Raw genomic sequence first — 27,436 nt, forward strand, 5'->3', positions numbered from 1 at the left:
CACTTGGTTATAGCAGCCCAAGCTAAGACAATATCCAAGTCAGGCCCTCAGATGAAGGTCTAGGCCGAAGGAAATCAACAGAAGTCACTGAAGTAAACAGTACTGGTTAAGGCATGTGTGAATATACAAAATCAAGATGTAAAAGAGGTGAAGTCAGCTTCTGAGGAAAGGCCCCAGAGGTAGGAAGAAAACCAGGCGAGTGTAACGTCACAAGTCCAGTTTAGAGTCTTTCAAATAAGGTGTTCAACAGTGTAAAGTACTATTATGTGTCAAAGCAAACCAGCAGAGTCCAGTCTGGACTTAAAAAAAAAAAAAAAAAGGAAAAGAAAAGAAAGAAAAAGGGGCGCCTGGGTGGCTCAGGCAGTTAAGTATCCAACCCTCGATTTCAGCTCAGGTCATGATCTCACAGTTCCTGAGTTCAAGCCCCGTGTTGGGTTCTGACAGCATGGAGCCTGCTTGGGATGCTCTCCCTTTCCTTCTGCCTCTCTCCCGCTCACTTGCATGCTCGTGCTCTCTGAAAATAAACTTAAAACAAACAAAACAAAGTTCAAGTTTCAGTAGAGTGATAGTGGCAGAAACCAGGCTCACATGGTTCAGTGGTAAATGGTGAGATACGCTTTGTCAAAGGCAATTCCAGGAAGGAATTAGGTTTTGAAGGGGGAAAGAAGGAAGGGGGTGAGGAGGAAAAGACTGTTTTACAAAAAGGTTTGGTCATGTTTAAAGAGAAAGGAAAAGAGCCACCTAGGGAAGTTGAAGACAGTGAAGGGATGAGAAGGCAGCTTCAGAATCAGGGAGGATTGCTTCAAGCTTAAGGTTTGGGTAGAGTCTGGGAATCTGTATTTAATCCTGACAAGATTCTGGTGCACAAGCAAGTTTGGAAGCCAGAGTAATCATAGAGCAGACTTTGCAAGAAGCTTGGAAAAGATGGTATCTTTAATACAGATCCTTGACTCTTTTATTTTCTCTCTGAATAGAAGAGGAAGAACTTGTAGTGGAGGAAGGTACAGATTTAGTGATGCAGTTCAGAGTTTGCGCTCTATCATTTTCCTGTGCAATAGTAATCTGCTCATAGTGTTGGGGAAGGTGAAGATTTCCTAAGACTGGAGGTTTCAAATTGCTTCGAATAATGAAGGGTAGCTTGCTACTATTGAGGATCTAGTGGTTGTGGATGGTGACCGCAGATGATACAGTGGCACCGATCTGTGCCATCATGTGGTTTCCTGTGGCAGTGCTCAGCAGCCCAACAGTAATCAGAGGCAGAGAGCTGAACTCATCGAAGATTCAGGTTTTGCCCCACAGTGACAAAATAATGACAGGAAAACAAAGGAGTTTGGGATATTGCCAAGAGAGTGGCCGGAGCATTAAGATGACAGACCTAAACTGGATGGAGAGCTAAGTGAAGAAAAGAGATGACTAGTGGAACTCCTAATGAGAATAATTTGGGTTTGACTATTTCAAACTCAAGGCCCTTTACATGTATCAGCTTTTGTTCAACATTTTTATCACCAACTATGCTACACTGCAAGGGGACGCAGCTGTACATAAGAAAACCCCTCCCCTCAAAAACATCGTTTTGTAGAAGAGTGCCAGTAAGAGCACTCAACAGAATGGTACAATTAACAGGTCAAGGTACAAGGTACTGAGGACGTGTGAGAAGGGACTCTTTCCAGCACAGGGGAAGAAGTGGTTAGCAGGGAAGCATTCATTTAAAAACTGCCCCCAAGCCAAATAAGATAAAAACGGAGAGGGGGCAAACCATAAGAGACTCTTGAATACAGAGAACAAACAGGGTTGCTGGAGGGGTGTTGGGTGGGGGGATGGGCTAAAATGAGTGATGGGCATTAAGGAGGACACTTGAGATGAGCATTGGGTGTCATAAATGATGAATCACTGAATTCTCCCGAAATCAATACTACACTACATGTTAACTAACTTGAATTAAAAAAAAAAACAAAACACACACACAAAACAATACCCTGCCCCAAGTAGATCTTAAATACAGAAAGACAGCTACAGGCAGAATAGAGACAAAAAAACCACTGTGAGTAGAGCAAGTAGCATAAGCAAAGGCAGGAAAGAATAGCAAAAGCCCGATTAGGAGTTAAAGTATAGGGGAAAACAATGTTAAGATAAGGCTGTAAAAGTAATTTAAAGTCAAATTACAGAGAGCCTTAAAAGTGCTAAAGAATTTGGGACTTTATTCAGTAGGCAGTGAGAGGCAGTTAAAGTTCGTAAACATGATTGGCAATGTGCTGTAGGAAGACTGGCAATCCAGAATGAGATCCTTATTTAAGGCCTAAACCAAGGGTTCTTTCTCAATGTGACTGCCCAAAAGAATCACCTGTAGTGCTTTGAAAGACACTGTTGCTTGGGTCCTTGAGTCCACCCGCCAGAAATTGTGGTTTGTTTTGTTTGGGATGAGGCTCAGCAATTTAAACGTACTCCAGATGATCCTAATCTAGGACCAGGGTTAAAGTCTTGTCTCTGTGTCTCTAAAGTTGATGTTGATACAGTAAGGTTCAAATCAGACAATAAAGGAAAGCCAAATGTGTGTGTGTGTGTGTGTGTGTGTGTGTGTGTTTACGTCAGAATGCTGGAAAAAAAAAACCACTTGTAACAAGTTAAACTGCCCCAGTAAAATTAAAAGCACACCGTTGCCATCACAAGAGATATCGTATATATACAATTTATTTAATAAATTAATGTCATTCAAAATACAGTGCCAGAACATGATGCAGTTGAACATGCTAGTGATGTCGTCATGAAGCACCTGTGCTCATGTTAGGTTGGCGGCGCCCCCGCTACTGCTAGTGGTTCCTGGGATTAATGCCAGAGCAGCACTAGTTATCTGCTCTTCTGCACAGCTAGTGCAGAGAATTCCTGAACAGTTCACCTTTCTAATCCTACCCCACCCCCCCCACACACATGACAGGTTAAAAAAAAACACACCCTGACAGCTAATGGATATCTATACACAATCACTCTACAGTAATGCTTGTTATTAAATTAAGATGTAATGACCTGGTTAACCCACTCTAAATCTTTAAGATGGAGAAATACAACAGCAGCAGGTAGTTATACGCATGAGCCAATGTTAATGTAATACAGAGAGTGGAGGCATTTATTGATTAAAGCTCCACACAGACCCGCACAACAAGGGACTAGCAATTCTTATTGCAAGCCCAGCAACTTAAGTCCACACCTGGTAAATGACCAGCTGATTGGAAGACCTGTATTCTAGATAGACAAGTATAAGTTAGTGAAAAGAGAGTACATGCACCTAATAGTATAGTTAGACTGATCCTGCAGTCATAGCTCTCCCTGTGCAATACCATGAAATGGAAGATCTTCCTCAACTATAGTATAGGATTTAGACAACACTTCTATACCAACATGGACACTAGTGTTAAGTGCAGCTGAATTAATTACACTGAAAAAACAGCTGTATTTCAGGACTTCAGAACAGAAGCACGGGAATGAAATACATATACTAAAAATAACCTCAGCACAATCTGTGATATACCACACTAGGAACAGGAAACTACTTTAATAAGTGAACTTTTTGAACTGTACATAACACAGGGCTAACGATGTTAGATAATCCAGATTCTTATGCTCTCATGATACATGTAAAAGTTTCTCAATTATTGGATAATCTATTTCATATTATGGAAGCATATCTTTCTGTAAGACTCACTGATATATATTATACTGATGCAAATATTAAGTAGGGCATAAAAATAAAATTTATCAAAGATAGATTTTTATGTACTCATATTTAGTCCTTTCATAGCCTCTCTTGCTTAGCAAAGAAAATGACAAAGCACATAAATCAGGCGTGCACTCCCTAAACTCCCCAACTATACAGGTGGTAGTGCAACCATTTCTCCATCCAGTTCAAACTCCTCTGTCCCATCCGGTGAAAAAAGGTAAGTTGGTGGTTTCCATGGAGATTCTTCAAGGCAGGATGGATAAAGTTTCCCCACAGTGCACCGGAAATCTCTCCCTAAGTCCCACAGTACACGTTCAGATATATGCTGCCGCAGAGACCACCGGTCAAGTTCCAGATCATACTGGTAGGTGACGTATTTAGCTCTCTCATTTAAGTGGGTTTCTCGCATGAACACACAAAGAGAATTTGAGATCACAACAGCTCTAACGCAGGGGTCTGAGTACCTCTTAGCAGGGATGTTGGCTGCCATTTTCCACTCGTTTTTATTCACATCGTAAATTTCCACAGTTACTGAAGACCCATCGACAGTGCCAGAGGGGAGTCTTATGCCAGAATTGGTAGCAATGTGCAACCCTCCAATATAGAAAATTTTATCACCAAAAGCTGCAGCTGAAGCAAAAGACCTGGTAGTCTGTCTCATGGCCATTTCCACCCATGAATCAGACCTTGGAAAATAACAGTACATGAGGTTCAGTGTCATCACATAAATGCAGTCATGAACCACAACTGCTGCGCTCCACTGCCAAGCACAAGGCAAAGGGCTTACCATTGTCCACTCATCCTTCTCAGTATCATATCGTTCCACGGTCCTCCGATTAAGTTCTCCACCTACACTGTCTCCTCCAATTGCATAGATATAGCCTTCACAGCAAACCAAAGATGGCTTTATGCGGACAAAAAGCATTGGGGTCTTTGGAAACCAGGTATTTTGCTGTGCATCAAACCAATAAAAGCAATTCACAGTTCTGAAGGCAGTCTGAAGTTTGCTTGTTTTACTGTGATTTGTTTTTGTGTTTTTCAGAGGAACTTGACCACCTGCTATATAGATGTCATTATCAGGAGTTACAACAGTCCCAACCTTCTGCAAATCAGCTGGTGGGCTGCACAGCTTGTAAACTTTTTCTGCTTGGGGGCTGTAACAGACAGAAGAGTAAAGACTACAAGGATTTTCTGAAGATGCCTCAATGAAAATCATCATCTCCTCTTTAGTCATTCCAAGTCTTGGTTTGAAAAACTTGGGCATAGACTTATACAGACCTTGAACCACTACAGACTTGTCATTGGGTGGGAGGCCTTGGAACCAAGCTCTCTGCGTTACTTCTGAAAGTGCATCAATTCTGATTTGGCTAAGAACTGAAGACAAATACTGGGATCGTGATTCTGTGTTGTACTCTAGCCACAGCATAGCAGCTTCGCGAACTGTCTCCTCCTTTTCAACATTTAAATTGTCACTACTGAGGATGTCTATCAGTAGGTCATGTGACAGCTGCATGAATGCTTCCTGGTGATACACAGCAGTGAACTTGTGCTCTACCATTCTTTTAGCACTTTGCTTTAATTCTTCACAACTGAACAGATCAGCAAAACTCAACAATCGTACACAATTCTCTGCATTGATTTTCTTAATTAAGTATTCTCGACAACGCTGTAATACATCTTCTACCTAAAATGGGAGGAAACAAAAGGTTGATAAAGACAGGACAAATTTTACTTTTACTGTAAAACACAAGTATATTAATCAGATCCCTATACTATGGTTTGTTTTTAGATATGTATGTTTGGGCTAAGAGATAATGCCTTCCAGTAATAATAAAATTATAAGATTATGCATAGTTTTGTATTTCTTCTTGTCCAGTGGCCTACTTAAGTGCCCTATTTAAGAGCTAATAATGTAACATTAAAAAGGCTCTTAAAAATAGCCTTACAGGAAAAGAAAATTTCTGTATAATTTTTTAGGCTTTAAAAAATATACGACTGAGAAAACCAAAGGGAAAACAATGTAAATATATCATAGTACATAAATGATTATTATCATTTATCATCATAAATGGTTATTATTGAGGAACCAGAATCTGGTTTTCTCAACATGGACAAGATAGTCACTTATAAAACAAGAAAATCATGCACAATGACTACGTACCTATTTGCCTTTCTTATCTAGAAAGGTAACATAACCAAAGGTACAATAAACACATTCATGTGCCGTTGTAAATTACCTACATTTAAATGACCCACCATAGCCATTCTGTTTCCCAGATTTGTTTTTTCTTAAGGAGGAGAAGTAGATCTTGGCTGAATCAGAACTGCTACCTACTGTACTTATTCACACAGCACACTAACTAGAAGTAGCTTAGACTGAGAAGTCAGGTTGCTAAGATTGGATGGTCAGTACTTGTATAGTATTAGGGAGCTTTACTTCTCCAAGCTTCAGCTTTCTCTTGTATACAATGGGGAGATCCTTACCAACGATCACAGTAAGGATTAGATGATATCTGTATGTCATCTATATAGATAAAGCAGGATATATATCTAAAACATTATACATAACCTAGATAAAACAGTATGTGGCATATAAAAACACTACCACTCCCTGTGTCTAATAATGAAGATCATGTTGGTGTCACAAAATGCCCCATCCCAGGCCTGTCAGGGCAACCCAGTAAAAGAGACAAGAGTCCTGTTTTTCATTTCGTGAGCGTATGCGTATGAGTTCACTAACATGTTAGGGAAAAAGTTAGGAACAGTGTTCCTACCTCCAGTAATAAAGTATTCTGAAATTCGTTTTTAAATTCCTGGCTTTAAAAAAGGTATTGAAAACTTACAAACTACAGAAAGACAGTGCACATATTGTAGCATTTCCCCCTTTCATGTTTGGATCTAGGTTATGAATGCCCTTGATTCTAAAGCACCAGCGGGCGCCCTGGGTGGCTTAGTCAGTTGAGTGTCCGACTTTGGCTCAGGTCATGATCTCACGGTTCATGGGCTCAAGCCCCACATCAGGCTCCACACTGTTGGTGCAGAGCCCACTTGGGATTCTTGCTCTTTCCTCTCTCTCTCTCTCTCTCTCTCTGACCCTCCCTTGCTCACACTTTCTCCCTCTTTCAAAAGAAATAAACTTAAAAAAAAAAAAAAAAAAAAAAAAAAAAGGCACCACGAAGCTACTATGGCTTCAGTTTCCCCAGAGATGTAGGTACAGTGGGACAATGCACAATTTTCTAAGGAAAAAAAGAGTACAGAATAAAAAAGGAAGAAAGCTACATAAGACATGGACTATACTCTGGTTCCCAGAATTTCACCCATGTTGATGTTCAGTGTCACTCATACTCATTCAGCACATACGTATGAAGTACCTACTTTTCTAAGGCTTTACAAAAATAAAAAAAGGGCACTTAAATTTAATAAACACTTTTAAAAATTACTTCTACTTAAAATCTAAATTCTCAGGTAAACCAGGCAAAATATGAAACCAGTATGAAATTTTCACCCATCTTTTTAATTAAGTTCCCATCATAAAACTAAAGAAGTTTATTGGCTAATCAAATCCTATTATTTTTCCCATATGCATTTTTTCCCCTTACACATTTTTTAAAAGTTTTATTTAAGTAATCTCTACACCCAACATGGGGCCCAAACCCAGAATCCCAGGATCAAGAGCCATCTGCACTTCCTACTGAGCCAGCCAGGCGGAGCTCCCTTATATGCTTTAAAAAGAGAAAATTTGGGGCGCCTGGGTGGCTCGGTGGGTTGAGCATCTGACTTCGGCTCGGGTCATGATCTCACGGTCCGTGAGTTCGAGCCCTGCGTCGGGCTCTGTGCTGACGGCTCAGAGCCTGGAGCCTGCTTCCGATTCTGTGTCTCCCTCTCTCTCTGACCCTCCCCCATTCATGCTCTGACTCTCTCTGTCTCAAAAATAAACATTAAAAAAAAAATTTATTTTTAAATAAATAAAAAAAATAAAAAGAGAAAACTTACCTTCTAAAATCTGCAATAAGAAAATTACATCAATGGAAGACATCACTGATGAAACAATGTTTCTTGACAAAATAAACCAGTTTATGTACATAACAGAGGAAAAACCGCTTACCTGCAGGAAGCAAGCGGTTTCATAAAGCTGTTCGACAGTGCTGTCATTTATTGCCAAGTTACCCGTGTATGCGTATGCTATTATTATCTGTAAGGTGGCTGCATCCACATTCCTCAGGTGCACGTGTGTCTGTTTGCTTTCACTGAGTCCACTCATGAACATGGCCCTACAATCAGAATGAGAAACAAAGCAGATGGGTTTAGTGTAAAACCAGCGTAGACCTAAGAAGGACAACTAGATAACATGGGATGTTTATTTAGGGTATTTGCCTGTGGACACATTATAAGGAAAGCTTTTGAGGGACACAAGAGAAAAGCATAATAATTCAGTGCCAAAGATATAACTATTCCACCATCTGAGTGGAAACATCAAACTCATTCTTTATATTCATACAATGGAATACTACTCAGCAATAAAAAGGGAGTATTGATATGTATTATAACACAGATGAACCTCAAATACGTGCTCAATGAAAGAAGCCAGATACAAAAGACCATATATTGTATGATTCCATTTATATGAAATATCCCTCCCCCAAATAAATGCAGAGACAAAAGGGAATTAGTAGTTACCTAGGGCTATGGGTAAGAATGGTGAGTCATTGTAAATGGGCACAAGGTGAGTGCAATGTTTCAAGTTAGATTGTAGAAATGGTTGTGCATCTCTATAAATACACTAAAATGCATTTAATTATACCCTTAAAATAGGTGGATTTTATGGTATGTAAATTATATCTCAATAAAGCTGTTAAAAATGTGATTTACTCAAATTGATTTCCTAAAACTATATGGGACAATTTCCTAAAAACCTATTATATACAATATATACAATGAAGTATAACTCGGCAATCAAAAAGAATGAAATCTTGCCATTTGCAACTACATGGATAGAACTAGAGAGTATTATGCTAAGTGAAATCAGGGAAAGACAAGTATCATATGACTCCACTCATATGAGGACTTTAAGATACAAAACAGATGAAGATAAGGGAAAGAAAGCAAAAATAATATAAAAACAGGGAGGGAGACAAAACATAAGAGACCCTTTATATTTAAGAGAGCAAACAGAGGGTTGCTAGAGGGGTTGTGGGAGGGGGGATGGGCTAAATGGGTAAGGGGCTTAAGGAATCTACTCCTGAAATCATTGTTGCACCATATGCTAACTAACTTGGATGTAAATTATAAACAATAAATAAATTATAGAAAAAAAAAGAAAAAGAAAAAAAATCTATTATATACAGGAAACAATGCCAAAAGGCAATTAGTGTTGTAGAGAATACAAAACACACGCAAACGTAGGTGAGAGATGAAAAAACAATGCAAAGAGTATTACCGTATGCATAAAAGAGAAAAGTCTGTGGTGATCAAAAGTGGGTATGACAACAGCACTAGCTTGGGCCCCTGAAGGACAAGATGAGGAAGGCCTTCACCAATGGATAAAACAGTGAGGGCAGAACATAACTGTTTTTTCCAGGGGCATGGCTGAACATAAGGGTTCATGCAGGAGACTGGAAAGCAAACTGGAAAAATGAGTGGCAGTCAGATCACAGAGGGCTTTTAGAGGCCTAGGAGGGGCGTGCCTGGATGGCTCAGTAGGTTGAGATTCCTGACTCTTGATTTCAGCTCAGACATGATCCTAGGGTCGTGGGATCTAGGACTGCATCAGACTCGGTGCTGAGCGTGAAACCTGCTTAAGATTCTCTCTCTCCTACCCCTCTCCCTGGCTCACACTCTTTCTCCAAAATAAAAAATGGAGACATAGGAGTCTGAGATTTTTCTTATAGTGAGAACACTGAAGGGTTTTGTGCATGAATTTATCAGCATAATAAAATGTATTGTAGAATGAATACTCTAGTGACAGACCTCAAGTGGCCAAAGGGTAGAGACAGGCAAATGGGCTATGAGTCTACTGCAATAATCTAGATGAGGAGTAAGAAGAACCTGACCCAGGGTGGCAGAAAAGGATACAAAAGCTATCACAATGAATCAAGATCTGGTGATTTTCTGAACATAGGGAAAGGAATAGAGCAGGAAGTAGATAGGGAAATAAAGCTACTTATTTTCAAATAATTGCCTAAAAAAATAACTGCTAGCCACTGAGAGAAAAATTTTAAGATCACAGAACTGTAAGTCAAGTTAATCCTGGGAAAAGGGGGAGTTAAATTTTGGATTTAAGGTAAGGGCAATTGAGTCAAATGGAAATAATACAATAATCGGTTAAGTATTTAATATTAATGAAACTCTGGGGAAGATCAGGAATTAATACAGTAAGCAGTGGGGGTGCATGGTGGTTCAGTCGGTTAAGCGTCCAACTCTTGATTTCAGCTCAGGTCATGATCTCAAAGTCGTGAGACTGAGCCCCACGTTGGGCTCTACATGGAGCATGGAGCCTGCTTAAGACTCTCTCTCTCTCTCTCTCTGCCCCTCTCCCCTGCTTGTTCAAGCTCTCTCTCTAAAAATGCACACAAAAAAATTGGTGGGCTGTGAATTCTCTACAAAGTGACATGTGTTAAAGATGAATAAGGTATCTGAGGGTGACTAAAAAACTCAAAAGAAAAATGCATCCAGAATCCCAATGACCAACCTGAGGTAAAGTTCAATTAGGATAAAAAAAGAAAAAAGAATGACAGAAGGTCAAGAAAAGATTCATCAGAGAAATAAGCAGTCCGGTACCATGCTACTTAGGACAAGAGAGGTGGGGTGTCAAAAACTAGAATCAAGGACCACAAAGTCACTGGTGACTACCTAATTGCTTTCATGGTATAGCTCAGAATGAGGAGGAAGGACAGCAGCTAAACTTCAGGCAGTGAAGGAGAGGAAGAGTGGCACAAACAAAATCAATCATGGTAGCTAATGACATCCTCCTCAAAAATACAGGATGACCATAAATAAACCTGAGTACTGGAGAAGAGGAAGTGTTCTTAGAAAATATCCAAGACATGACAACAAACTCTTTAAACACACACACACACACACACACACACACACACACACACACACATATTTAATGTTTACTTATTTTGAGAGAGAGAGAGAGAAAGGCAGAGAGAGGGAGAGAATTACAAGCAGGCTCTACACTGCTGGTGCAGAGCCCAACATGTGGCTCAATCCCATGATCCATGAGATCACAGCCTGAGCCACAGTCAAGAGTGGGATGTTCAATTGACTCAGCCACCCAGGCGCCCCTAAAAACACCTATAACTAACTGGCTTCACCTGTTTGACATGAGAATGGGAGATAACCAAAAGAAACCTGAAAAAGAACTGTAAGAGCTCTGAGTAAAAATGGAAGACTAGGGATCAGGTGGTTTATATGTCTATTCCAGCAGAAGGCAGTAATTTTGGAAAAGAGAGAGGGCAAGAGAACAGCTGACTATACAGACAACATTGAGACTGGCTATTTCTACATCATGGTTTTATAACACCAGAAATATGGACATCTGTGAAGGAGCTGAGCTTGCTGAAGACCAAAGATAGAAGCCTAGCCAACTGATTATAAAAATTTTCTTTTTTAAAGTTTATTGATTGATTGATTGATTGATTGAGAGACAGCACTCAAGCAGGGGTGAAGCAGGGAGAGAGAATCTCAAGCAGTCTCAGGATATCACTGCAGAGCCGGACATGGGGCTCAATCTCACAAACAGTGAGATCATGACCAGAACTGAAACCAAGAGTAAGCTTAACCGACTGAGTTACCCAGGCGCCACATGAAAATTTTAAACGTTTTTAAGAAAGAGTAAATACTGAATTACATATTATATATGAAATATGGAGAAGTACCATAGTGGAAGAGGTGCTGAGTAATTCTCAAGTTAATCTCTCATTTGGGGTCTAAAATGAACTGTAAATGTTACTAAGATGTACTGTTTCAGAGGTTCTACTGATTCTTGGTGGGATGTAACTGGTAACTTAAACTACAAGGAAAGATGTATGTAACCCAAAAGGAAGAATTTCCAATAGTAAATTTCTACTGACTAGTATTATACATAAAGATATACTAAAATCAACGAACCTGAAAGAATCCAACTGAAGAACACTAGGGAAAAGATCAAATTATTATTGTGGAAATACAGGATAATCTACCCACTCCAGAGGAAAGGTATATATGGGAGGAAGAAATATAAAGGACTGTTTTCATCTTGGGGATTATAAAAGCAGCCCAGACACAGGATTTTAAAGATGTGTGGCTTTAATCACAAATATGTATCAGACTATTCCTCCTACTTATAATTACTTCTACTTAATTCTACTTATTATCTGATTTGCTTTAGAGAGAATATATTTTCTCACAAGACTAAGGATGCTAAAAAAGGGAACTAGCCAGTGAAAAGGAAGTAACAGTAGCCTTAAGAAGACTGTGTTGTCTTTAAGACTGTAACGTTATTGAGGGGCGCCTGGGTGGCTCAGTCGGTTGAGTGTCCGACCTCAGCTCAGGTCATTATCTCATGGTCTGTGAATTCGAGCCCCTCGTCGGGCTCTGTGCTGACAGCTCAGAACCTGGAGCCTGCTTCGGATTCTGGGTCTCCCTCTCTCTCTGCCCCTCTCCACACCCCCGTCTCAAAAATAAATAAAAACATATAAAAAAAAATTAAAGACTAACATTATTGAAAGATTTAAGTCTCCTGGTCTTCAGGAAAATCAATTCTAACCCACTTAAAATAAACAGCCTCATGACTAGAGAATTTAAAGAACAGTGTGTTACCAATACAATCACAAATAAACTTAATGAGAAAGGGGGAAAAAAAAAGGGAAGACATCTACAAAAACGCAAGTTTACTTCCTGACCAAGATGATGACCATACAGAGAATATTATAGATGGAATTTCTGCACAGATTTAAATATCAGACTAGATGACTGCTAAGGTCATTACCTTTACAAAAGATTCTGTTCTATGATTAAAAATATCAATCTGAAAATCCACAACTAAGGCATAAAACTGTTTCTAATAATGGGTAATCAATTTATAATTAATGGCCATTAAAAAGGGACAGCTAATAACTCTCGGTATTGACTGAATCTGTAACTTCAAATTTCTAACACCATCTACTAAGCCAACAGATCTGAAAAAAAAACACTGACCATCACAATCATTTGGTAAGTTTTTAAATATATAAAAATTCCTGAACTCTAACCCTGACTCACTGAATCAGAATTTCTAGGTTTGAAATCCAAGAACCTCTATTTGTAGAAGCACTTGAGGATTCTGATGATCAACCAAGTTTTAGAATCACTGTTTGCAAATATGCTAACCTTTCTAAGAAAATCAATGTCTGAAATTGCATGAAAAATCCACAGCTTAACCTAAAACAATCACAGGCACAGGAAAGATAAATAGCATTGGGCCTTAACTTCGGGAATCATCAGGAGATGTGCCACATTAAGAAATGTAAAGTTCTGAGGCGCCTGGGTGGCTATCGGTGAAGTCCAACTCTTGATTTCAGCTCAGGTCATGATCTCACAATTCGTGAGATCAAACCTTGCATTGGGCTTTGCACTGGCAGTGTGGAGCCTGCTTGGTATTTTCCCTCTCTCTCAAAATAAATAAACATTAAAAAAATGTGAAGTATGTTAACCTTATAAAGTCAACATTAAACCTGCCCTGTCTATAGCTGACACTAAAGAACAGCAGAAATTAACTTTCACAGCTGATCCCCACTTATGACTACTAATATTTGTGGTAGTATTATACTGGTCCACATTTAACTCATCTTTATTGACCCTGTCCCTTTCAAATATTAAGTAAAAATTCAACCTAAGGGCAAAACACAAATAAAAGAATTTCTATGACTTTACTTCCATTCTTCTCACAAAACACACAATAAAGAGAAACCTACTAAAAAGGTTAAAAGTTGCAGAAGATCATAAAAATGAAAAGTTAAGCTTTATTTACTTGCTATTACAAATAAATCAGCTTCTAAATTTTGATGCATAGAGAACAATAGTATTAATTACTAAATATTTAAATCTGGCAAGGAGTCTGGTAAGGCTAAAAGGATATCATAAATGATAATAGTAAACTAAGAGTGAGAAAAAGAAACACATTTTTGCAAAGGAAATAAAGTCCTTAACACACCTAAACATCAACAATTACCCTCGAAAAGTTATCGTTCAGCCTACTACAACTCTTACATCAATGACTGACTACTCTTTTCTTTTTTTTTTTTTATTTTTTTTTAACATTTATTCATTTTTAAGAGTGAGAGAGACAGAGCATGAGCAGAGGGCAGAGAGAGAGGGAGACACAGAATCCGAAGCAGGCTCCAGGCTCTGAGCTGTAGCACAGAGCCCGACGTGGGGCTTGAACTCAGTGTGTGATCGTGACCTGAGCTGAAGTCAGACCCTTAACTGACTGAGCCACCCAGGAGCCCCTGACTACTCTTTTCTGAATGTAATATTTTAAAATCTCAACAGCAAATAAAAATTATTCATTTCTTTAAAAAAATTTTTTTTAACATTTATTCATTTTTTGATAGAGACAGAGCGTGAGTTGGGGAGGGCCAGAGAGAGACACAGAATCTGAAGCAAGCTCCAGGCCCCGAACTGACAGCACAGAGCCCGATCCGGGGCTCGAACTCATGGACTGTTGAGATCATGACCTGAGCTAAAGTAGGACGCTTAACTGACTGAGCCACCCAGGCGCCCCTCATTTTTCTTTATCTTTTAATGGCAAAACAGCATTCTGAATCTTTTTGCCTCCCCACAATGAAAACTTTACCGGAGTTAATTTCAACAAATTTCTTGTATTTAAACCTTTGCAAAAACTTCTTTTTCCTGTCCTTTACTTAAACATGCAAGGAAGTGATTTGGCAAGCACCATGCCATTGGAATAGAAAGTTTAAGCAAAACATCAAGATGTCGTTTTTTTTTTTAACTGAAACGTTTAAAAGAATTCCCATTAAAACATTAAAATAAGCTAACATTCTACATTTGAAATTACAAGCCAAGCAAGATTTAAGTACTTACCTAAAATAAGAGCTACATGTTGCAAGAACCATCTTATGACAAGGGAATTCAGTGCCCTCAACAATTAACACTATGTCAGTAAACAACTGCTGTTCATAAAACAGTTTTAACTGTTCCAACAAGGACACAGCATATTCAGTATTGATCTGCCTCTCGTCTTGAGTGGACATGACTGTATTCCATTAATATCTCCCGGAACAGATTGGAAAAGTCAGTCTTACTGATGGAAGGTCAAGTGAATGCTTCAGAAATAAAGAAAGGAGAAACTCTGCTTGCTGTTATCTGTAGCATTCAGAATCAAGACTGACACATTCACTAATGAATAGTTTCTTGTTATAGGCTTAGAATCACTCCTAGGTCATCCTGTGTTAATTAGGTTCTTCAGTTTTCCAACAGTCTGCAGACGTCTTGCTCAAATTTACAATTGTTGTGCAGCTCATGAGTTAAAGAGAGTAACACACGAGGTAGATTTTGTGGTGACATCCTATGTTTTGTGGATCCTCTGGAGAAACTAAAAAAAAAAAAAAAAAAAAAAAAGTTCAGTTAGAGTATGTAGGCCAGTACATTTTTAGAATACAATGCTTAAAATAGCAGATTTAAATATAAATTATATTTATTCAAAGTTCAACTTCAAACATTACCATAAAAACGAAACATGACAAAAGGTACCTTTCTTGTTGATTTTTTTTTTTTTTTTCCGAGAGAGAGACTGCACACAGGAGCACAAGCAGGGAGGGGGCAGAGAGAAAGCAAAAAAGAGAAAGAGGGAGAGCGAAAGAGAGAGAAAGAGGGAGAAAGAGGGAGAAAGAGGGAGGGGGAGGGAGAGAGGGAGAGAATGAATTTCAAGCAGGTTCCATCCTCAGTGCGACACCCAACACAGGGCTTGATCCCATGACCCTGGGATTATGACCTGAGCTAAAATCAAGAGTTGGATGCTCAACCAACTGAGCCACCCAGGGCCCCCTTGAGAAAAGGGATATTTAAAGTCTATTACATTTAAAATTAAAAAGACTGGAAAAAAATAATATTTATAGTCTTAAATTAACTTTTTGTCTTCTCTACAAAATACAAACATCCTAGAAAGTAAGCAGCATATCAATAAGCATATATTTTAAAGTTACTTAAAAATAAAGAATTACCAACAAAGCCAAATACACTAGTTATTTGTTTAGTGGCAATACATGACCATAATTTAAGAGAAAAACAAAACAAAACAAAACAAAACCCTTTCTCTTGCGTGGAGAATCTCATTTTGGGAAATATATTCTAAATATACTTACAAATGCTTTATATTTAATATAAATTAACTATACAGTAAACATTCCATTTGTTAATTTCCAAACTATATATATATATATATATACATATATACGTGTGTGTGTGTATTTTAAGTTTATTTATTTATTTTGAGAGAGACAGCATGAGCAGGGGAGAGGGAGGGGGAGGGAGGGAGGGGGAGAGGGGGAGAGAGAGAGAGAGAGAGAGAGAGAGAGAGAGAGAGAGAGAATCCCAAGCAGGCTCCAAGCTGCCCGTTATGGGACTCAAACTCACAAAAGTGTGAGATCATAATCTGAGCCAAAACCAAGAGTCTGACACTTGACTGAGCCACCCAGGCACCCCAAAACTATATACTTTTTAAATCTGTAGTTCAGTTCAGTAAGGGTAACATAGGGAGTATATCTCTTTGTCCAGTGGTGGTTCCTTCCTAGAAATCTTTTTAAGAGTATAGCATTTTCCAGGGGGGGGGGGGGGGTACAAAAAACTCTTTTTGAAACCAAACATGATAAAGAGACATGTGTTCCTACATGGAAGACTCTATATTATACGAATATGAATGTTCTCCAAAATGTATAAATTTAATACAAATCCAACCTAAATCCTATTTGCAGAAAATTCATCTGGAAGAATGCACAGCAGTTGCCAAGATATTTGAGGGGAACGGAAGGCAAGTTTTTCCTTGTGACTCTTGTCAATAGTAAAATGTATTAAAAATCTACAATAAACCCAAGTAAATATAAGAAATTAGATATGCTAAACACTGGCATTTTAAAATAGGAAAACTGGCTTATTTCAACAAATAATGTTGGAACAACTGGCTAACCACTTGAAAGAGGGGGAAAAAAACCTCTACATTTTGGTCCTATTGCATACCATTCATCAAAAGAAATTCCAACTGAATTAAAATTTAACTTTGGCAAAGGAATTACAAATCAGGAAAAAAAGAGATAAAACCCACACAGAATTACTAAATAGCTAAAACTATCACTTCTTTTCTAATTAGATGACTCTTAGTTCCCATAATGAGAAAAATCAAGTACTATTGACATGAAACCTATAAATAATACCGTGATTGGAACCACTAACACTTTTTCTCACAGAGTATCTCCCATATGTCAAAGAGAAGATCACATTGTACTTCCTGCCAAACTATACTATTACACGAACTGCTAACTTGATATACACTGTCAAATTTCCAGCCAACTTAACTCTGAACGTAACTAAAACAGGTGCAAAGGCAGAGAGAGACTTTGGGTCATTTAAGGTAACGACTTTGCTCTTCCAGATTTGAAAGTTACACTATAAATCTAAGTTCTACTACTATAACCTCTAAAGCTAGTAATACCTAAAATCACTGGCTATTTTCACATATCAATAATGCAAGGCCCAGTGAGGGTATGGAGAAAATGAGCATTCTTACACAGAAGTGTAGGTCAAGTCATACCTACAAGCTCTTATTCAAAACTCTTAGGGCTAGAGAGGCACCTGGGTGGCTCAGTTGGTTAAGCATCTGTCTTCAGCTCAGGTCATGATCTCGTGGTTCTTGGGTTCAAGCCCTGCACTGGGCTCTACGCTGACAACTCAGAGCCTGGAGCCTGCTGTGGATTCTGTGTCTCCCTCTTTGCCCCTCTCCTGCACGCATTCTCTTGCTCTCAAAAATAAATAAACATTAAAAAAAAATTAAAAACAAAAACAAAAACAAAAACTCTTAGGGCTAGATATGTTCTGGAATTTAGAATTTTTCAGGTTTTATAGAGATAACGTGGTACATGTATCATGTATTACAAGACTCTCTCAAGGAGTCTGGCACAACACTCCATAATTGAACACACTACTATCTTTACTGTGGGAAATATGAACAGTGTGAAAATAATACTATAAATAGCCTCGTGTTACTTCAGGTTGAGTTCTGCTAGTTTTTCTTAAAACTTGATTTTAAGAGCTTTCTGAATTTCAGAACTGCAAGTGAACTATTACAGAAAGCATAGTATTTGGCATTGTAAATGCTGACTATCCCAATCTATTAATTCTACCTCTAGAAATTTATCTTACAGAAATGCATGCATTGATAAACTGAAAGCCCTAACCATAGCTGCAAGATCCAAAATCATCCTCATCCATATTTAAATCAGGTGACAAGAACTGGCAGTCTGGGCCAGGATGGATTTGGATCCCACTGCTAGACCCCAGAATTCCTTGCAGGCTAGCTGTACAGACTAGACTCACTCTGGTCATTTCTTTTTTTTTTTTTTCAACGTTTATTTATTTTTGGGACAGAGAGAGACAGAGCATGAACGGGGGAGGGGCAGAGAGAGAGGGAGACACAGAATCGGAAACAGGCTCCAGGCTCTGAGCCCTCAGCCCAGAGCCTGACGCGGGGCTCGAACTCACGGACCGCGAGATCGTGACCTGGCTGAAGTCGGACGCTTAACCGACTGCGCCACCCAGGCGCCCCTGGTCATTTCTTTAACTTCATATTATGACTTGATTTTTTTGTAGTGACTTGATTTTTTGAAAGGACTTTTTTAGGCCTGATTTGTTAAGTCTCTTACTAGATTTAATTTTTTTTTTTAATCATACACATGATGCCACAGTAAAACAACTGAAGATGCTTTTAGAAAATTACACCATGAGCCAGCTTTATGTAATCCTCAGTATGGCTGCATTATACACCCCTAGTCCCCACACCTTACTTTGTAATCTGGAGTACATTTTCTTCCTGATAGGGCATTTTTTATTTAGGATATCTTAATATTAAAATAGGCAGAAAAAAGAGGTACCTAGGTGACTCAATCAGTTAAGTACCCAACTCTTGATGTAGCGCAGATCATGATCTCACGGTTTTGTGAGTTTGGGTCCTAAGCTGGGCTCTGCACTGGCAGCATGGAGCCTGCTTGGGATTTTCTCCCTCCCACTCTCTGCCCCTCACCTGCTCGCTTGTGCTCTCTCAAAATAAATAAATAAATAAATAAATGTTTTAAAAAATAAAGTAGGCAGAAAAAGTTATTTAGATATCATATTAAATAAGTGTAATAATTTGAACACCTGTATCTAGTACAATTCAAAATAAAACTTCTGAGACCAGAGACTTTAAATATGTAAAAACGTGAAAAGTTGCAAAGTTTAAGATGACCAACCAACAACCTTCAAACGCCCATAACATGAATATTTACAGAATCCTTTTCTCCTAGAAACAATACTTGAAATCAATATCCTAAAAATATTTCACAAAGCCTGTATTGTACTACTTAACTTCACCAGTGATTTAACATATTTTATGAATTTTCTTTTTAATAAATATATTGTGTCATGTATCATTCTATGTCATACCTAAAATTAGCTTCAAAGTAAGTCACACATCTTGTTATCTGCAGAAGTTAGCAGTTAGTTACCCACAGACTGAGTAATTCCCAGGTATCAGGGAATTATTTTTCTATCACAAATCAATGGCTACTTAAATTTAACTCAACAAATATTTACTGAGTATTTATTAAGTGCTGGTCATTGTACTAGAAGTACTCAGACTGAGGGTTGCCAACCACTAGAGCTCCAAAATACCATATGCGTTTATTCTTACTATAGATTACAGCCAAAACCATGATTATCATTTAAAAAAATGGTGTTTTAAAGATCAGTTATTGTAGACAAAAGCTAAAAAGGTGAAAATGGGTAAAGCGAGCCACGTATAAGAAACGCGTTTCTTAAAATCCACCTGTCTTGATCTTTCATTTCAAAACTTCTGATAATACAAGAAATTTTATTCTTTACCATAAGAAAAACTGTAATACAAGTAAAATAAGCAAAGGAGGTAGTTGGCATTTGATTCCACTACTAACAGTGGTTCGTGTTGCAGAAAGAGGAAAAAACTTAGTGAAGACTTTTTTTCAATCCTTCTGTTTATTAACATATGCAATGATTATCTAATTTGAAAAAAAAATTTTTTTAAAGGGTATACTACTTTCTCTTATCACAAAGACAAAATATTTCAGAGGCTTTGCAAGTTATAAAGCCTCTGTCCCAAATGCTTAACTCTGTTTTTGTAGTGTCAAAGTGGCAAAAGGCAGCATGTAAACAAATGGGCATACTTTATTCCAATAAAACTCATTTCCAAAAACAGGCTGCAGACCACATGTACCAATCTCTGCTTCAGACTGCTTCTTGAGCAAATATTAAGAATCATTGATTAAAATACATAACTCAGGTTGTTATCTCCTAGAAGGTCTTCCCTTTAGATCACAGTAACAGGGGAAAAAACAAACACCTTAAATGCTTAAAAGTTGAATTAAATGTAATTCTTAATCTAACCTGTATATGTTCCACTTTCTCTTCAATAAAAATATTTTAACATCTGTTCCCTAACACACACCTGCTTTCCCCGCCTGCTTTTCCCCAGGTTCAGTGGATTTCTGAAACACTTTCTCTTTTATGCAGTGTGAGTACTCTTTATTAAGGTTAAAAACAAACAAGGGGCACCTGAGTGGCTCAGTTGGTTAAGCAAGAGACTTCAGCTCAGGTCACGATCTCATGGTTCCAGAGTTCCAGCCCTGCATAAGGCGTGCTCCTGTCAGCATAGAGCCCTCTTTGGATACTCTGTACCCCTCTCTCCCCTGCTCATTCCCTTGCTCTCTCTCTCTCTCAAAAATAAATACTTAAAAAAATAAAAAAAATAAAAATAAAGTACATTCGTCTACAAGATAATCTGCTAGGAAAAAAACACAGTGAGAACTATATAGTCAAAATCACTTATTTTCTATTTTATCAACTACAATAACGACACGCAGTTGAGAAACAGAATATGTATACAAGATAATTTTTGTGTAAAGAGATATATTTTAAAGTCTTATATTTGAGGGGTGCCTGGGTGGCTCAGTCGGTTGAGCGTCTGACTTTGGCTCAGGTCATGATCTCGTGGTCTGTGAGTTCGTGCCCCGCATCAGGCTAAGTGCTGACAGCTCAGAGCCTGGAGCCTGCTTCGGATTCTGTGTCTCCTTCTCTCTGCCCCTCCCCCACTTGTGCTCTGTCTCCCTCTGTCTCTCAAAAATAAATAAATGTAAAAAAAAAAAAAAAAATTAAAGTCCTATATTTGAAAGCTGGTCATAAGAAATATTCCACAGCGAAAAATGACGAGAGTAAGAAATGGGAGTTGTACAAACACGATATAAAAAAATTCAGAATGTACTAAAGTGCACTGTAGTTTGACATAAAAACTATGGATATTCTAACATTTTCTTTAAATGTCTATTTTTTTTAATTTTTTTTTTTAACGTTTATTTATTTTTGAGACAGAGAGAGACAGAGCATGAACGGGGGAGGGGCAGAGAGAGAGGGAGACACAGAACCGGAAGCAGGCTCCAGGCTCTGAGCCATCAGCCCAGAGCCCGACGCGGGGCTGGAACTCACGGACTGCGAGATCGTGACCTGAGCTGAAGTCGGATGCTTAACTGACTGAGCCACCCAGGTGCCCCTAAATGTCTATTTTTGAGAGAGACAGACACAGAGTGCAATCAGGGGAAGGGCGCGCGCGCACACACACACACACAGAATCTGAAGAGGCATACACACACACACACACACACACACACACACACACACACACACACACAGAATCTGAAGAGGCTCCAGGCGCGCGCGCGCACACACACACACAGAATCTGAAGAGGCATACACACACACACACACACACACACACACACACACACACACACACACACACACACACACAGAATCTGAAGAGGCTCCAGGCTCCAAGCTGTCAGCACAGAACCCGATGCAGGGCTCGAACTCACGAACTGCAAGATCATGACCTGAGCCAAAGTCAGACGCTTAACCGAATGAACCACCCAGGCACCCCTCTAAATTCTTTTCCTAACTTATGGGTTCATTTCAACGTTTTTCAGTGATCTACCTGACAGCAGAGAACAACAACAATGAATAATGTTAGAATGCCACGTACAGGAGATCTTTTCTTCTACTCTCTACCCATGGACTTTCTGCAAAAAATCAGGGGACAAAGTCCAACTTATTCTTAAATCTAAGGACTTCCTATAAAAGTAGGAAATTTATATTATGACTGAGAGAGAAAAAGGAAAGCAAAAGTTTTGGTTCTAATACATTTTTTCTCTAGGCTACCCAAGCTTCCAAGGTACTTTGAGTGGATTCCACCACACAAAATAGTTTCAAAAGGAACAAGCACTGCTATTACATGATCATCAGGATTAAATCAGTCAGCAATCCATATTAATATGCACAATTCTATTTAAAAATGTGAAACACCTCATGAGAAATTATTTCAACAGATTTTCCTCAAATAATCAACATGACTATAAAATAAACCTTCACAGAGCCAACCTGTTTTATACTTTCATCATTAAATCAGAAATATAGAAAATCCAACTTTAAAATTACTCGTACTCCAGAAGTTTAATCTAGTTGTCTGAAATCCTCACTTCATTTTCCTAAAAAAATAACAGTACTACAAAAAAGGTGGTTAAGTCATGAGGCTCCAAAAGCCAACATATGCCCCAAAATGTATCTATAAAGAAAATCTACACAAAGTACACGCTGTAATAATGACAATTAAAGAGATAACAGTAACAATAGGGGTGCCTGGGTGGCTCAGTACTGCTGCTCAAGTCATGATCTCACAGTTTGAGCCACACATCCTCCAATATGTGCTGTCAGCACAGAGCCCACTTTGGATCCTCTGTGCCCCCCCACCCTGCCGTCTGCCCCTCCCCTGCTTGTCTGCTCCTCCCCTGCTTACGCTCTCAAAATAAATAAACTGGAAAGAAATAGTAGCAATTTATATTGTATAGATTCTGAACATTGACGTTAAAGGAACAGAAACCAAGATTAATTGGAGAAAGGCTGGAATATTGAAATTTTAAAAGTTAACTCCAAACACTCAAAAGATTTCAGAGGCTGATGGCAAAGGGTTCTATTAGGGGGAGAGGAGCTTTCAAATTTCACTCTGAAACCTAGTTTTCAACCCCACAGGTGTGTCATTTGCAGTACCCTTCCACTGAGTAGCTAAGAAACACAAATAGAGCATTTTCCAACGCTAACCAGGCAAAACCGAGAAGATAAAGGAAAGAATAAAGGATTAAATACCTGCTGCAGGTGAAAATGAGATTGATTAGCAATTAAGTGAGTTGTGTATGTTAAATGAAATTAAAAGATGGAAGGAGGTTGCCAACAAGGACTACACAGAAAATACATAAAGGATGAAAGAGGAAGGGCAGTGAACTATAGATCATGTATGAAGCACTTTCCAGTTTTATATTTTTAACTTAGATGGTGCTGCATCTTCCAATGCCACAAATGCCAATACAAAAGATTGAAGACTTCTTGGAAAGGATCCAAGGCATTCTGAACGTCAAGTATTGCCAAAAAATTAAGAGCATGAACTGTGGAGCTGTGAAAGCCCAATTCTTCAACTAGTTGTGTGACCTTTTGTAAGTTATTTACTTTCTGTGCCACAATATGCTAATTGGTAAAATGGAAGATAAAAACAAATCTCCTCTCAGTGAGCTGAATAAATTAATTTCATAAAGATCTTCGGATTATGCTTGACACAGAACCCTACCACATAAACCTGCAGTTATATTATTAATGCAGTCACTGGCCAGGCTTTTTGTGGCACTTTCCCAACTCCTGAATCTCCACACCTATACAGGTCCAGGCGTCCCAATTACAAAGTCTCAGTACTCAAACACGGTTCTCTTTTTACCAGGGGTGAAAGGGATCTTAAAAAACATTCATTCAAAGATTTGGGGAGTGTTTTGATGGTACAAATCACAGAACAAACTGGCTCAACAAAGACTAATCTTGAAAGGGCCGATGCCAGTGCAAAAAAACTAAAGGAGAACCAGGAAGCACCAGTCACAAAACAAAACTTTGTTCGTATCAATGAGGCAATAGATTTCTCCTCAGGGAGGACAAAAAAGATTGGTGCCAAGAGGCTTGCTTTCAAGTTAACAAAACCATCCTGACAGTTGAGAATATTTGGAAGACCGCTTGGTCTTTAGACTGATTGTCAACCACTACACAAACAGTATTTTTTGGAGGCGTGACAAACATCAATTAAAAAAAAATACCTTGCCTTTTAAAGACTTTATAAAGTTTGATAAATTTCAGTATAGCTTCCCCTATTCTAACCAAAGTAAGAGCTCAGGTCTATTCCTTTCCAACCACAATGAAAAAACTACAGGACTCCACCAAGTCAATTATGCTCAGCACCCTAAGTAAATTCAGATCACAAGTATAAGCTCCTATATACTACATTACGATTAGTAAGTTACTTCACTTTTTAAAAATTAAACAAGAACAACAAAATATTAAATGAGAACATAAAGGAGATGCTACCTGTGATAGAATAATCATATGAGTATAGTATGTCCTTGTATTTTGGATATCATTTTTCGATTTTTCCTCTCAGCTCTACATAGTGACTTAAGAAAGCTGGAGAAATACAGGCTAAAGAAAAACTGACCTTAACTTTTTCACTAGGATTTCACTTTCCATCAGGTCAAAAATCTTTTCAATCACAACAGAAGAAAATATTTCCCAGACATTCAAACATACTCATAAGGTCATTAAGGGCACAGCCAGTTTATGATTATGACTACTGAAGTTTCTCAGTTTATATCCCAAAAAATAAACTGAGGAATACTTAGAATCCTCTGCCTACCATGGAAGCCACCGCCATGTCACCACTTGTCAGAGGTGTGGAAGTAGAGCAAAGAAAGTGAAGAATTTTAAAAGCTTCTCTCATTAAATTATATTTTCTCCAAATCTTCTACAACAATCCCTTCTCCTCCCACACTGAGAAAATCTAGGTACTGCAAATTCCGGGCAAAGGAACCAGGAGTAATCTTCAAATATTTAAAAAATTATTTGCAATCAACCTGTCTTTTTTTATACTGAGTTAAATGTTACTTGCTGTATTCAAACTGTACAAAAGTGAAAACGATAAAGCTGATATATAATGAAGAACTCTGATATTTTCATTCATATATTTTATGACAGTAAGACAAATCCTTTTTCCTGGCCTTAGGAAAGTGGGCAATGAGAAAAACAACTCTTGTCTAAATAAATGTGTAAAATCTCTTGGCTTTTCAGACTGCATTCAAATTTCTAGGAATTCAATGTTCAATGTTTAAAATTTATGAAATAGTTCATCATTTCCATTAACCAGGAGAAAGAGAATCTATAGAATTGTGTGGACTTAAGCACTATGACCCGCTATTCCAACCCACCTCCTTAGAGGCCCCATGAATAACTAAAGCTAACAGATCTTATTTATGGTAACGCTTCCTATGAGAGCAAACAAAAAGGGGAGAAGTTACTGTACTTAAAACTCCTTCCTACAAAACTCCGTGTAGAGAAATTAGCACTAGGTGTCAGAGTGTGAAGATAAAGCATGCACAACAGAAATGCTACAGTCCTGTATAGCTGATCAACAGACAACTTCTTGAGAATTTCAGGGCCCAATGTAAAGGGTTTTCAACAAGCAGCAGAACAACAAAAGATCAAAGTGTGAAGAATACGCTTAACGTTAGTTACCAACCAGATGAGAAGAATACCAAATATCACACGGCCAAAACTAGAAAATAACGGCCTAGTTTGAGTCTTCAATTTATTTCAGGTCAGAAAAAAAAAGTCCTCCTGAAAAAACGTTACCAAAGGTTAACTAAGTCACTCACAACCGCAAGAGATTTGAATACTCAAATTCAGGCAAAAATTCACAATTCAGAGGGAAAGAAAAAACAAAAAGAGAAGAAACAAACCACCCCGGTAATTAGTTGCTTCAATAAAAGAAAATATAATTTTGGTCAGACCACATTACTGATAGGGTTTTGTTTCTGAATGCCTGAATGTTCAGTGAGCCAGACGTACAGATTCATGTATAAACAACACGTGACCAGTCCTGTACCCTACATTTTTATAAGGCTAAGTGATCTAGAAGATAAATACTGCATACAAACGTGCCCTTTTAAAGTTAATTTTACATTTGGGTTCTTTTTCTATTTTCACTTGAAAGGACCATAGTGGTAGCGGACAATTCTAGGGATCTGTAGCCCATGGAGTATGTACTCCTCTCCCTTTAAGGTCGCTGTAAAAGGAGATCTTGGATTGCTAAACTAGAATACAAAAGACGTTAACTCCGGAATAACTGCTCCAAATCAAATCAAAGGATATTCTTCTACTTCACGGTTTGTCAATTCAAAGGGAGAGGGAGGTGGTCGAGTTCAAATAAGTTAACGATTTCACAGTCTAAAGTAAACACGTACACAATTTTGTTTCAAAGGGCAGCTTCTGCTTTCTTTTTAAAATCGTTAGATCATAATGGGACCTCTGCTAATTTACACATCTCCTGCTTACTTCAGATATACTGGGAAGAAAAAAAATGCAAGGAAGGGCTTGCCCTTCTCCGGCCCACCACCTCGCGAACACGTCGCGAGGCATTAAGGGAAACGGTTTTATTTTGGCAAAGGCGGGCGCCAGCCGGGGCCAGGGAGCCGCCTGGGAGCCCCGCGGCCCCGAGGCGCCCCGAAGCCGGGACCGGAAACGGCCCCGCGAGCGGCGCACCCGGACACCTCAGCCCCACACACCGGCCCGGCTGCGGAGGGGCCGCCGCGGGGTGCGGAGGGCGGCGCCGGCTGCCCGCGCCCCTCCCCCTACCGCGGCGGAAGCGTCTCGGGTTTGAAAGATGCCGCCGCCGCCGCCCCCGCCCCCGCCGGCAGAGCCACAAAGGGCCGAGCCCCCTCCCACTGCTGCCCTCCTTCCCCAATTCCTCCACAGGTCTTGGCGGGCTCCACCCGCCCGCCCCTATCTCCCGCCCGGCGTTGAAGACGCCTGCTCACCCGTGTCCCCAGGTCCCAGGGATCGGGATCCGGTGCGGCCGGCGGCCCCGAAAACACTGGGCCCCTCGGGCGCGGCGGCGGGGGCGTGGCCCTCCCGCCGCGGCCAGGGCCGGGGTCTCGCCTCCGCCTCCCCCGAGGAAGGCTGGCGCCGTCGCCTCGTCTTCCTTCCGGCTTTCCCTCGCGCCCTCCCTCGGTCGGTCCGTCCTGCGCGGAAAGCAGCGTCCTCTGCGGGCGCCGCCGCACGCTCCTTAGGGCCCGACCACCGCCAGACTCCTCCCCCGGGAGCCGCGCCGCCGGGCCGCGAGACGCCCGGCTCGCCGTTCCCGCCCCGCCCCTGCTGCGCGCGCTCGCCCCCTTCGCGGGCCCCTTCCGCGGCCCGGGAACGCGCGGGCAGCGGACGGCGGGCCAGCCTTCGCCAGGTTTTAACTCCCGCCGGTTGCGCCCGCCTAGCGGCACGAGCGGCAGTTTTGCAGTTTCCCGGGTTCTTGAGACCCCCACCCCTTTCCCGCGCCCT

General features: G+C 39.7%; 1 protein-coding gene across 1 annotated transcript; it reads right to left on the bottom strand.

Annotated features, from left to right (window-relative positions):
- Positions 1 to 2,670: 2,670 nt before the first annotated feature.
- On the bottom strand, positions 2,671 to 27,436 carry KBTBD2 (kelch repeat and BTB domain containing 2). The gene is made up of 4 exons (XM_045495255.1): positions 26,923 to 27,436; positions 14,780 to 15,290; positions 7,818 to 7,983; positions 2,671 to 5,396 (listed from the first exon to the last, which is right to left on the bottom strand). The coding sequence occupies exons 2-4, from the start codon at positions 14,947 to 14,949 to the stop codon at positions 3,861 to 3,863; spliced, it is 1,872 nt and encodes a 623-aa protein (XP_045351211.1). The 5' UTR covers positions 14,950 to 15,290; positions 26,923 to 27,436; the 3' UTR covers positions 2,671 to 3,860.

Source organism: Leopardus geoffroyi, chromosome A2 (genome assembly GCF_018350155.1).
Source record: "Leopardus geoffroyi isolate Oge1 chromosome A2, O.geoffroyi_Oge1_pat1.0, whole genome shotgun sequence".
Classification (NCBI taxonomy): domain Eukaryota; kingdom Metazoa; phylum Chordata; class Mammalia; order Carnivora; family Felidae; genus Leopardus; species Leopardus geoffroyi.

Coding starts and splice junctions, on each gene's coding strand:
- KBTBD2 (XM_045495255.1), bottom strand. CDS start 14,949: ATGTCCACTCAAGACGAGAGGCAGATCAATACTGAATATGCTGTGTCC. Junction 7,984..14,779: donor ACATGTAGCTCTTATTTTAG/GTAAGTACTTAA, acceptor TTCTGATTGTAG/GGCCATGTTCATGAGTGGAC. Junction 5,397..7,817: donor AAACCGCTTGCTTCCTGCAG/GTAAGCGGTTTT, acceptor CTCCCATTTTAG/GTAGAAGATGTATTACAGCG.